At 39.5% G+C, this 12,827-nt stretch overlaps 1 protein-coding gene across 2 annotated transcripts; it reads right to left on the reverse strand.

Annotated features, from left to right (window-relative positions):
* Nucleotides 1-612: 612 nt before the first annotated feature.
* Nucleotides 613-12,699, reverse strand: gtf2h1 (general transcription factor IIH, polypeptide 1). 2 transcript variants are annotated; one of them, XM_026919863.3, is made up of 15 exons: nucleotides 12,519-12,699; nucleotides 11,191-11,346; nucleotides 10,885-11,077; nucleotides 9,679-9,844; nucleotides 9,454-9,547; nucleotides 8,540-8,689; nucleotides 8,345-8,424; nucleotides 8,127-8,257; nucleotides 7,808-7,895; nucleotides 6,981-7,069; nucleotides 6,415-6,532; nucleotides 4,768-4,858; nucleotides 3,753-3,868; nucleotides 2,962-3,054; nucleotides 613-1,432 (listed from the first exon to the last, which is right to left on the reverse strand). In XM_026919863.3, exons 2-15 carry the CDS (start codon nucleotides 11,342-11,344, stop codon nucleotides 1,346-1,348), a joined length of 1,650 nt encoding a protein of 549 aa, XP_026775664.1. In that variant the 5' UTR covers nucleotides 11,345-11,346; nucleotides 12,519-12,699; the 3' UTR covers nucleotides 613-1,345. The 2 variants fall into 2 exon arrangements, with proteins under 2 accessions (XP_026775664.1, XP_053092672.1); XM_053236697.1 differs by lacking the exons at nucleotides 613-1,432; nucleotides 2,962-3,054 and adding an exon at nucleotides 3,068-3,389.
* Nucleotides 12,700-12,827: the final 128 nt, after the last annotated feature.

A 12,827-nucleotide genomic window follows, 5' to 3' on the forward strand; every position in this document is an offset into this window, starting at 1 on the left:
ATGGTCAATCCTGAGGCAGTAAGCGCATAGCTGATGCCCATTTTAGACACTAGTTGCAGTGTTGCCCATAGTGTACCATGAACTATGGGGAAAATCTGACCCAAGTGAAGAGAAACAAGTGGTTGGTTGTATGGAAGAAAAATTGACTATAACCCCAGAGCTGTGGATTAGCGAATTTAGCAGACAACAGTGCATGGCACTGTGACCAACAACCATGCTAGCAGAACATTGTCCACATGGGCATTTCAAAACTGGGAGACAGATAGTTAGGGACAGGTTAGTTTTTTGCTTGATGTTGCAAGGAAAAAGTGCACTTCCAAAGCATACACTCAGTGATGCACAATATTTTTTGTCTGTGTGGAGTTTTGCAATGTTGTCTCCCTGTCCGCATGGGTTTCCTGCGGGTTCTCCTGTTTCCTCCCATCTTCCAAAAGCTACCAGCAGGTGTACTGACAAAGATAACTTGCCCCTGGTGAATGAGTGTGTGAATGAGTGTGTGGATGGTGCCCTGCGATGGACCGCATCCCTGACCATGATAAAGCGGTTCCTGAAAGTGTGTATGTGAATTTAATGCAGCACAAAATTTAAATGACACAATATCACACAAACACATCAGGAATCCTACTGACTTTTATTTCCCCAACATCCAGAAACTTGTTTTCAGTGCAGTTAAAATAGACATAGAATGTAGTGCGACTTACAAGTTGCACACCAGTAATACACAACTGAAAGAATTTATACAGTATTGCTTTATTCATATCCCCACTCTGCCTTGGGCTTCTGGGTTTCCAGTGAACACCAAGTGTATACAGAATCATACTGCATTGCACTGACATGGTTTAAGTCATAAAACATCTCCCTTATTTTAAGAGTCCTGTGCTGTGTGCCACTTAAAATCCCCCCACATCTCGCCAAGTCATTTGCATTGAACATTTTTAGTTCCTGAGAATACTTCCTCTGGTATTAAGCCCACAGTTTGGTCATAAATTCAACACTGTCAAATGCACGTTTGATTCCAGCCAGGAAGCCAGATATCTTACTCACTGAAGGTAAGGGAGAAAAAAAGAAAAAGTAGAACAGGGCAAAGAAAATCAGATCGAAGGGAAGGAAAAAAAACAAACAAAACATACAGTTATCAATGGTGTAGTCCATCTCCACATGGACTGATCTGGAGAAAACCCAAGTCCTGTACATCTAGGCACAGTGGGCTTCACCCCACTAACACTTGCGTCTCTAGGTCGAGCAACCTAGCTGGTCTAAAAGGAGAGTCTGTTCTTTCTCCCTCTTTCCATTTTCTCCTATATTGTCCTCCTCTTGTAAATCAAATGGCTCGGTTTCTCTTCCCTCAGGTTTTCCTCGTCATACGGCGAGTCTGCCAAGCATGGAACTTGTTATAGGCAGACTGGATCATCTCTTCTAGATGGCTAGTCAGCTGAAAAAAATCATAAAAACAACAATTGTGTCAAATGTCTTAACTTACTTGGCTTCATGCACATAAAAGCAAAAAGAACATTAACCTCACCACAAAAGTCATATTGTTGCTTTTTGTGTTGTTATGAAACTTTCAAGAGTGGCAAGCATGCCTCTTTTTCAAATGTCATTTTCAGTTCTTGTATTCTCACAAGGCTCACAGCAATTCAGTACAAATAAACAGCACTGAGAGCACAAAGCAGAAGGAAAGAACATGCATGATTGAAAGACAAGTAGAGACATCTCCATGCCCTGATTGGCAGGATGCAGGTGGTCCACATCTTTTACAGGCTTTACAGGGTTTCTTCTATCAGCAGATGTTTTACTGCTGGAATGTGCACCAAATATTAACAAAAAGTCTTCACTGAAAAATCACTGAATCCAGCTTTAATGCATTAACCTTGCACAACAGTCTAGATTTGAAGAACCAGTTTAATTCTTGTTTTATTATATCTAGCAAAAGCAATACTTTTATTGGACCCACATGATAATCTTATTATACTGCGTACAAATAATAAAAAAAAAAACTTTGAAGACTCATTTAAAAATACAGTTTATTAGAGTGGCATGCAGACTGCAGTCCAATTATTTGTTCAGATGAATCATGCCAATTTTAGAGCAAACCAGAAAGCTCGATTACATTTCAGGAAATGCACAGTTATGTAAAATGACATTTGAAGCCAGTTATATCAGGTCAAAAGCAAGACCCATTTCCTGTGACAATATGGCAGTGTTGGTTTGAAAGGCAATGCCAGTTAACTTTTTTGGAATCGCAGTTGCAATAATTAATTTTGATCTTCTTGTTACTAATCCATATGCCAGAAATACCCTAAAGATAGACTTCAAACAGGAAGGAAGCTATTGAAGAAAAACTGTTTCAGACATTTGACCTTGCTGTGATCTTGACTATGTTTGGGTCGATTCTAAAATCTAATCATCTGCTAATCATCTAATCATCAGTTCATCTGCTGGTTACAGTGATAGTTCCATAATAATCCTGCAAACATTCAAGCACTCGTTCTTGCGATATCAAGCTAAATAGAATCTTAGACGAATGAACAACCTGAAAACATAATGCATAAAAATGAGATGGTGATCATGAAATAAAATCATGTTGTCTTAGCAATGAAATATGACACCACAACCCTGACAAGCAATTTGCTGGAATCAAAGCAACTTGGAAAATGGTGGAAAAGCGCTGAACGGTTGTAGATTAGACCCTGGCACTGAAAAAAGGCTAATGAATGTCACAGCAGTTAAGTGATAATAGTTTATCAAGCGAGTTTTCTTTTTTTACTAAGAGTATTTGTATTTGCATTTGCATGCCTAAATATGAGTAGGATTTGTCTGGAAAATGTTTATAAATCCTTTCACAAGTAGTTACAAAGAAGAGCCAAAACTGAACACATCTGTGGGGCATTTTTGTTCATGGCTAAATAAATGCTTCCTTTATCCTCTACATTCATAAAAATATAACATATTGGTGCTTACATTGGTACTTAAGTATTCCCGCTGGATCTTCTCTTGGAATGGATGGAGCTTGGTTGACTGGAATCTCTCCAGATTGGACTGCATCTTAACCACCTTAGCAGAGGCACAAATATAATTAAGACTGCAAGCTTAGTGTTCATTATGCAATGCGATGAATCACTACATGCCACATTTACGGCATTTAGCACACGCCCTTATACAGAGCGACTCACAGAAATGCTATGTAGTCTCTGTTAAAAACATTTCCTATAAACATTTCCTTAGAATAACATCAGGCTAAACCATGTTAGGAGCAGGGTAGAATAGAATGAAAAGAAATCAGACAAGTCAAGGGATTATTAATAAATTAAATAAAGGGCTAATTCAAGTGCTTGGTGAAGAAGTAGGCATCCTTACTGGATTAGAGCAATCTGTATTAAAATCCATCACTGTGGGAGTAAAACACAGAACCTTTAGTTTTGTTTTTTTTTAATGACTATGTGTCTAATGTTCAAATGAGTTAAAATATCAGCTGACTCAGTGATGCACCACAAGCATGACACTTCCACACTGTGGTGCATAAGGCACAACAAACCAACTAGCAAGAGAAATGCCCTCTAGTGGCCATCAGTATTCCAGTAATAACTGAATTAAACTCTGACTAATTATACACTTCTCAAACTACAACAGTTAAAACATACATAGCAACATAAAGGCAAGTTTATTACATTTAATATCCATATTGCTACATTTAACAGTTTAATATTTAAGCATTGCTGCTTCAATCCCTGACAGACTGTAGAAATCTGTACCTTCTCCTCCAGGAAGGGTGTGTTGACTGGAAAACAGGACCAGAAGTGCCGTAGCAGCTCCCCTGCTGCTGTGTACAAGTGCTTTAGTTCACTCTGAACATCACTGGGTACCAACTCTACACACACACACGCACATAGACACAGACAGAAGACAGATCATCAAGTTAAATTAGTGATGAAATACAAACTAAGACACACTACATGGCCAAAAGTCTGTGGAACTGACCGTGACATCCATATGTGAGCCGCCCCCAAACTGTCCCCACAAAGTTGGCAGCACTTTGTCTAGAATGTCTTTGTATGCTGTAGCATTACAAATTCCCTTCACTAGAACAAAGAGGCCCGAACCTGTTCCAGCATGACAATGCCCCTGTGCACAAAGCAAGGACATGGCCTGCAAAGGTCGGTGTGGAAGAACTCGAGTGTCCTGCACAGAGCCCCGACCTCAACCCCACTGAACACCTTTGGGATGAATCTGAACACCAACTACATGCCAGGTCTCCTCACTTGACATCAGTTCCTGACCTCACTAATGCCCTTGTGGCTGAATGAACACAAATCCCCAGAGCCCCAGAGCTCCAAAATCTAGTGGAAAGCCTTCCCAGAAGAGTGGAGATTATTATAACAGAAAAGGGCAATAAATCTATTATGGGATGTTCAATAAGCACATAAGGGTGTGATGGTCAGGTGTCCACAAACTTTTGGCCATATCATTTTCATCATCTATGTTTTTGCATGTTGTTTGCATCTTTCAAATCTATCATTGGTCCTAGTCAATATCCCACAGGATTTTGTATAAAGGGCTGATTACGGACCCTTTTGAATCCCACAATAAGAAATGGCCGTGTTGAACTTGTGGTGATGCACAAATGAGGACGCAGGAAAAAGTGAGCAAGCTTTAATGTCAAAGACATTCATATATTAAAAATACATCAACATTGATGAATTACAGCAGATTACAAAGTAGCAGTAATTACTCAGTTACGGTTCTAAGATGTGTGCATATTTAACTCACGACTGATGGTCTGTTGGGGTCCAGCTTGCATTAAAACTCCCCCAGGTGAAAGGGCTGTAATGGCCGAACTAGCTACACTGCTGGACATCACCTGAAATTACACCAAGAAATGACACTGTGAGCAGTATGAACAGTAATGGTCACAAAACCAGATTTCGTAGGATTCAAATTACAGCTGTTAAAACTGAGCAATGACCGATCAGTCTGGGAAGTGTGAATGGGTATTATTTATTTATTTTTTTTAATTCTGACACCTGGTTCAGTTTCACAACTTCTTTTACAGTTATCAATATTAGAAACCCTGATAAAAGCTGAAAAAGTATATACACTATACACTGCAGACATCAACAACCACCAACTGGTATCACTTCTCTCATTTCTTTCTAAAATCCTTAAACATGCTGTGTACAATCAGTTGTCTCACTTTCTGACACAGAACTACCTCCAAAATCTTTATAAGCATGGGTTCAATAATCCACACTGTTACTGTGCCACACTGTAACCACATCTGCTCCATGCTGACTCTCCACTGGTATCCCACAAGGCTCAATGCTTGGTCGATCTGTTTTCCCTCTATTCCTGCTCTATTAGTGAGGTCATATCCTCACATGGTTTTCCACACCACTGCTATGCTGATGACACTCACGTTTCTGCCCGTATCTCAGAATGTCATCATGGATGGCAGCTCATCAGCTGAAACTTCATACCAGCAAGACTGAGCTGCTGTATATCCCAGGAGATGCATTCCCACATCAAGATTCCCTGGTCATCTCCCTGCACAACTCTATACCACCATCGGGCAATGGGGTAGTTCTTTACTATCCTTCTCTCATTCCATTGAAAAACCTGACTTGGTCATGCAGGTTTCTCCTGAACATCTGGATGATCTGGCCTTTTCTATCCACAGAAGCCCCTCAGGTGGTTGTCAGCCTGGCATGTCTTCCCAGGCATACCAAACATTCTTGCGTTGCCTCCACTGGCTTCCTGTAGCTGCCCATAACATGTATGCTTGCCTATAAAGCTAAAAACGGACCAGCCCCCACCTACCTGAAGGCACTTATCACACACTGTGCCACACGAGCCATACCTCGACTGGACTCAACATCCCTCAAGATACAAGGAAGACATGCATCAGGGCTCATCTCTATAATGGCACCCAGGTGGTGGAATGAACAGCTGTCCAAACAGCTTAATCACAGTCCTCTACCTCTTCACCAAGCACGAGAATTATCAGCGAATTAAAAGTTTTTTTTTCTTTCTTTTTTAAATCCCATGACTTGTGTGTTTTCTTTTTCTGTTTACTAGCTTCTATCTTCCCTCTAAAAGGGTTTTTACTTGATGGTATTCTTAGACGCTGACCTATTTAACTAGCATGAGGATATGTTATTTAAGGAGACTACAAAGGACTCCTGTGAGTCTTTCTGGATAAAGGCGTCTGCTAAATACTCATTCCAATATCATGAATCAACAAGTCCTATTTAGCTCATTTAGTGTCTGGGAAACACGATCTAGCCTTTGTGCACTTTGAAGTGGTTTTATATTGCATACAGGGATTTTGGACAAAGGATTTAAATGTTAACAGAAGTATTTCCAAACAACAACAAAAAAAAACACCCAGCAACCAAACCCCACACACATTAAGTATACCTGAGTAAGGCAGGGTTTGTAGCAGCTCATCTCCTCCTTAATGTAGCTGATCGAGCTGATGATGTCCTGACTTGTGGAGTAATGTTGGGACTGTAGGGGAACTGGACCGTGGGAATACCTAAAAAAAATGAGTGAAACAGATATTTATGGGAGGACATTTTTAATATTTTAATAACTGAAGTAAGTAGTCTTCATATATAATTATTTTAGTTATTACAATATTAGCCTTTGAACTATTTCAGTATGTAAATGTCCATGCCAACAAATTATGAAATGTGTGTCCTGAGAAATATTAGCTATGAAGTATTTCTGTGGGGATTACAGCAAATAGAATCACTCACATGATTTATAAATATCAGGCCTATCTATAACCATGTCTCACACAATCACAAAATAGTATTTTATCTATACTGTGCAGAAATAAAGAATAGTTATATTCAGAATATTACAAGACACACACAGACAAGACTGATTTTCAGGTGGGTGCCTGAACACTTCTGCACTACTGCTCTAACTTTAAGGTTTATGATATTTGATGATATTCAGTAAGATTTGATTAAATGTACCTGTCAGACTTCTTAAGATTCAAAGCAATTGTTTTAGGCCCAGATTCATTCTCCAGGTCTTCGTACTCAATAGCCTCTTGCAATTTCACCTGCGAAGACAAACAAACAACAAATTCAGTACATGTCCTACGGGAAATGACTATGGAGCTTGGAAGCTGAAAAAAAGAATTTCATATATTTGAATTATATACGCATTCACATGAAATAAAATTAGTTTTTGTATGTGGCATATATAATAACTTTATATTCTGGCTAGGGCTAAGATTTACCTTTAAAAACATATAATTCAAAATTCTGAGTAACAGTTTAGATTTTCTGATAAAAAATACAAAATTCAGAGAGTTCGTAGAATTAAAGATGTGAACTGTAATGAAACTTTGAACTGCATCACGTTTCTACAAGTTCTACTAAAATAGTTAAATTCCTATTGAGCAGGTAAACGTTGGCTAGCTAACAATTGCCAGCAGTCTAACATTAACTAGCTAGAACTTCACATAAAAAGTTAGTCAGGGCAAATACTTACTAAGCATCAAGTTTTTAACATCACTGACAAAAACTAGCTTTTTAAGTAGAACATAAACATTATTTGTTTGCTTCATCATTGGCCTAATTTACATAGAATCTGAATTTTGTATTTAGGGTTCTGATTTTTTTTAAAATCTCAAACAGCAACCCGTAAGTTTTGTGTTTTTGTTTGGTTTGTCTTTGTGTTAATGTTTTTAAAAGTAAATCATACCCCTAACAAATAAAAAAATTGGCAAAACGTACACAAATTGACACACACAAATATTCAAACCCTCATGGTACACAAATACTTTATTGTAAACCTTTTTAACTGGTGGCTGAAAGCAATCTGAGTCTCTGGAATTCCCATCTGTGCCGCTTGTCTCACTGGCCTGGTCAGTGGGTGCTTCCCTGTATACAGACAGACAGAAAAGAATTTGGATAAAATTTGTTGGTACACAGACGTAGACAGACCCATGTATATACAGTACAAGTCGAAGGTATACAATGACCAAAGTGCTGCATAACACTATCTTGATGACAGCAGTGTACACTCTTGGCGTCCTCTCAGCCAGCACTACGAAGGAGCCACCTGAGGCCATATACTGGTACTGAACACCACACACTCCTCTGAATGCTCACACTTTGCGTAGGCCAGCTGCCAGCACCATGGCACTGTGGTGGTTGAAGCGTTTAATGATGGCCGAGTTGCTATTCTCTTTTACCGTTTTACTGGAGTTGGATGTGGAGGGAACCGTTAAGGAGCCATAGCCCTGAGGACAAAAATAACTGAATTAGCAAAATTCTAACATGAAAATCGATACGGTTTTTATATAGCGATATACTGTTTCTAGCATTACCTCATCTAACATTTTATCCTCGAAGGACTGCAGATCCACCATGGGGTTCTTAACACCTTGAACAACCATGGACTTTAAACCTGCCCAATGGAAAGAATCAGAAGTGAGCAAGGGTCGTAGCTACAGGATGCAAATCCACATGTTTTCACATGTTAAGTGTTTCATGTTTCCAAAACAAATTTACTGACACATTACCCTTCTCATCCTGTTTGGCACATTCAGAAAAGATATCCTGCTGGCCAGTGCTAATGCGATCTCTGTGGAAGTAGTGTGACTGGAAGAAGCGTGTCCAGAACTCTTTTTCCGTCATGCTGTGAGGCACATTTTCAGCATATTTCTGTTTGACTGCACAAAACAAAATTGAACATCACGCTGGTCAGGACAAGTTAGTGTGGTTTATCAGCACCCGAGTTCTTGTGTAAAATGCCATCTTCCTACTGTGTCCCCTAACTATCACAGATTGATACCATCACTGATACTATCGCCTGTGGCTTTGAGGATAGGGGAAGGAAGGGGGCGTGGGCAGAAATATGCAACGCGTGTCGTCTATGTTACCTCATTACAGCAGGAAAATACCGCTGACAAGGTCATAAATGCTGCAAAACTGAAGTTGTGACTGTAAATAAATGTAACTAGTTAGTGGCTGTAACTAAATTCATTATAAAATTTTAATGAAATTATATAAATTATGTGTACATCTGCTCTGTGGTGAAGAGCAGCAGAGATACTTATTCAATTCTTGTATAGTAAAGTTGACCTGATAAACAAGACACTGTTTCATTTTCTTAATTTAAACCCCTGTTTATCTTTTGAGAGCGAAGACCTTCATGGATTTATCTGTTTGGCAGCACGGACAAGGGAAGCTAAGATGCATCAGAGAAAGATGTTTATTGCACTGCTCCAAAGTCAGACAGCAGGCTACTGAAGTTTTTTTTTTGTTGTTGTTGATCTTAAAGCAGCAGACACCACGTTTTCTGACAGACATTTAAATTGTTCGACTTGATAGAGTCTATCTATCGTGATAGCTATCAGCGATTTCTGATACAATCGTCAATCGTCCGAAGCCTAGTGGTTTAGAATTAAATTCATGTACAATGGTAACATCTCACCTGCAGGGTATGTTCTGAAGATTGATTCGATGATGTCAGAGGTCAGGTTGTATCTCAGGCCATTACAGCCATCAGTCTGTGGTCTAATGTCTGCCTGTAACCACAGTAAAAACTCATCAGACACTCATTACCTAACTGTGAACATGCTGACAGTTCAGCGTCCATTTTGTACCAAACTACTGACGTTAACAGACAATGAAATCCTGGCTGTGCGTTTGAGCTTACCAGGAAAGCTGCTGATATTCCCACTTCCTGCTTGTTGTTATTGGATATGGAGTGATCTACAGAGCTCAATTTCAGCCGATTGGCCCAAAATTCTTCTGCACTGATAACCTGACTCACTACCAGGTCTTTATAGAGCTGAAATAGTACTGGATCCTCCTGCAGCATCCTGGGGAAAAGGAGGGAGAGGGATGAAATGAATTGAGACAGCACTTCTAATACTGTCTGGCCAAACTGTTATCATGGAAACATTGTGCTGTTCTTGTGCTGGTGTGCAAAATAATGACATAATATGGATATAGTGAAAAGTTATGTCAAAATACACTTGTCAGAGATATCACAGGTATTGTTGTATCTTTCTATTTTTTTAATATATATATATATATATATATATATATATATATATATATATATATATGTATGTATACACATAGTAATAGCAACTCTGACAAACTCTGAAGCAGCTGATTTGATTTGAAAATGTTGTACTGAATCTTTAAAATAGTAAAATGCATTTAGTTTGTTATTAGAATCCATTAAAATGATTAGAATGTATTATTTTTGAACCTTTTCAGTTTAAAGTAATTTATTTTTCTAGACATTGTAGACATACATTTTTTATATATTTTAATGCAACACTACTGTTTTGCTGGCAGCTGTTTAATATGATACGTAGCATGTATAGTACAAACGAGGACACAAAGTGACACAGTGGATCTGTAATGTCATCCTGTGGATAAATATGCCTCAGTTGCTGCTTCATATAAATCGTATAACTGACATGTTTTACTGTAACAATATAATTCAATTGCAGACACAAATTTAATGAGCGGCTTGTGAAACTCTGTTGTTTCACATTAATGACCTGATAGAAAACAAGCTAAAACAAATCCATATATTAAGATAAATAAAACTAGCCATTCAATTAGGAAGAAAGAAAATGAAATGCGCCGTATAAAAGGAGGAAGGCAAAGGAGTTACTCTGTGCCTGTGGAAGCTGATGCGCTGTAATGGCTGAGCTGCATTACTACAAGACTTTGTGCACGCTTAGGAGGTGCTCTTTCACCACTAGGCATCACTTTGTTGTTTGCAGCTCTTCAGTAGCTTTAAATGTAAATCAGGTATTATGGGTGATTTCTCCCTAGGCATCCCTCACTTCGTGCTCAGCACTGTTCTTCCCTACTGTTCAAAGAGATTAAAGAGACTCACCTGTTTTTCTCCTCTAGTTCTTTGTTAGCTTTCTTTTTAAACTTGGGCAGGAGCTGCTGCAGCAGGTCTTTGGCAGCATCCCGGTCCTTCAGAGCCGTGCTTTCATTAGCAAAGTGGAAGGTGGTGCTCTCTCCTGTGTGTAATACCAACTGAAGCTGGATCTTTGCTTTGCCATCTGGACTGATCTTCTGACCTGTGTGTTCAAGGAAAAAAATTTTTAAAACATTGCATACAACTAATAGCACCAGCTTTGCATCTGAAGATAGTTAAAGTGGTAAAGGTTGGTCAGCTTTAAGCGTCACTCACAACGGATGTCGGCGTACGGGTGGCTGACGGTGAAGCGATCTTTTCCTTCTGGGCCCCAAGCTATGCGCTCGGTCATCAGGTAAAGCGTACCATCCTGTTTTCTCTGCCGGACCCTCTTCACCACCAGCAGCACCTCCTCCGACAGGGCTGCCATGACTGCATTTAAAATAATTGATACAATAAAAAAAGAAGAGAGAAAGTGTAAATTGTGCTTTTCTCTAAAGGTTTAAAATGGGCTCTGATCAGTTGGGGGAATCAGTGTTTTAATGAAATTTTGTTCAAGTAGCAGGAAAATATTCGAGAGAGAGAGAGAGAGAGAGAGAGAGAGAGAGAGAGAGAGAGAGAGAGGGAGACAGAGCCAAGTGTGATCGGTATCCAGGGTTGCAGTTTTTAAGGGTTTTTTCGGGTAGTTTAAAAATAGTCTGCGACCGCCAAGATCTTGTTTCAAAGCAAATAACTAGAAATGAATCTAATCAATTTCTGCAATCCCAGGCTATGGCAAACAAAGGGAAAGTGCACGTGCAGGCAGTGTATCAGTGATGTACAGAACAGATGTATTTTTTGTAAGATATTTTGCAAAACATTTGGGAGAGGAATGGGGCGGTTATGGAATTGATAATGTCTGTACCAAGCGATGATGGAAAGGCATATTTAAGATACTGCAAATCAGAAAAGCGTGTGCACGGTGCTGAACTATTTTGAAGTAAAATGTGTGTTCATTTTTCAATGCCTGCACTTTTTTTTGTTGGCTAGTTTCAGTGTGAGTGTGTGTGTGTGTGTGTGTGTGTGTGTGTGTGTGTGTGTGTGTGTGTGTGTGTGTGTGTGTCTGTCTGGCTTTTGAGATGTAACTGAGATGAACAATTTGCAGAGACCTGGCAACCTTAAAGGTAGACTCAATTTTACACTGAAACCTATCTAGCTCAAATATAATGTCAGAAACGAGCTTGGTTTCTGGTAGTTCCCTCTCTACTTAGCTAATTCATCTCTTACACAGAAGAAAAAACAAACAAACAAACAAACAAACATTAAACAGATGTACCTGACAGGGGCAGATAGCTGTTCCAGACAGACACCTAAGCTAGCTGCGTAGCTAGCAAACTCGAGCAGAAGCTAACTACCAAACGATGAGGGATTCTGGGAATGTAATAACTCATGTACTAGTATTCGAACAGACAACTTTATTACTAAAATAACCACCAGTTTTCAGCCCAGTTAGCAACCTGACATCTAGCTAGCGCCCTGGAAACGGAGTGAAGAAGTTAGCTGGCTAGCAATGCAGGAGAGAAAGTGAGAGAAAGCGGTGTGCCGGTGATATGAAATATACTTGCCTGTGGCTCCACCGTTAATAAAGCTGTTAGCTCACTGTTTCTACTGTGAGCAGTGAAGTAAACTCAACTTAAATCTCACTAGTTACAGCGTTATTCACCGCGAACCCCGGCGCTTCATGGGTCAGCCCCTGCACTCCACAACTTTTCCTCCATCTCCAGACACTGTGGCTGTTGAAGTCAGACACAGCGGTTCTGCTCACTCTTCAAAATTAAAGTCCAGCTCGCTCAATACTCGAATTGTTTTACATCTCTGGCATCTGTCCGTATTCTGAGCACTAACAAAACAGCTGAGATAAGATTACGAATTCG

Source organism: Pangasianodon hypophthalmus, chromosome 9 (genome assembly GCF_027358585.1).
Source record: "Pangasianodon hypophthalmus isolate fPanHyp1 chromosome 9, fPanHyp1.pri, whole genome shotgun sequence".
Classification (NCBI taxonomy): domain Eukaryota; kingdom Metazoa; phylum Chordata; class Actinopteri; order Siluriformes; family Pangasiidae; genus Pangasianodon; species Pangasianodon hypophthalmus.

Excerpts from the sequence above, each read along its gene's own strand:
- gtf2h1 (XM_026919863.3), bottom strand. The coding sequence starts at position 11,344 with ATGGCAGCCCTGTCGGAGGAGGTGCTGCTGGTGGTGAAGAGGGTCCGG. Across the intron at positions 3,869-4,767 it reads ACCCCAACAGACCATCAGTC|AGTTGGTACCCAGTGATGTT; the intron begins GTGAGTTAAATA and ends GTGTGTGTGTAG. Across the intron at positions 3,055-3,752 it reads CACCCTTCCTGGAGGAGAAG|GTGGTTAAGATGCAGTCCAA; the intron begins GTACAGATTTCT and ends GCCTCTGCTAAG.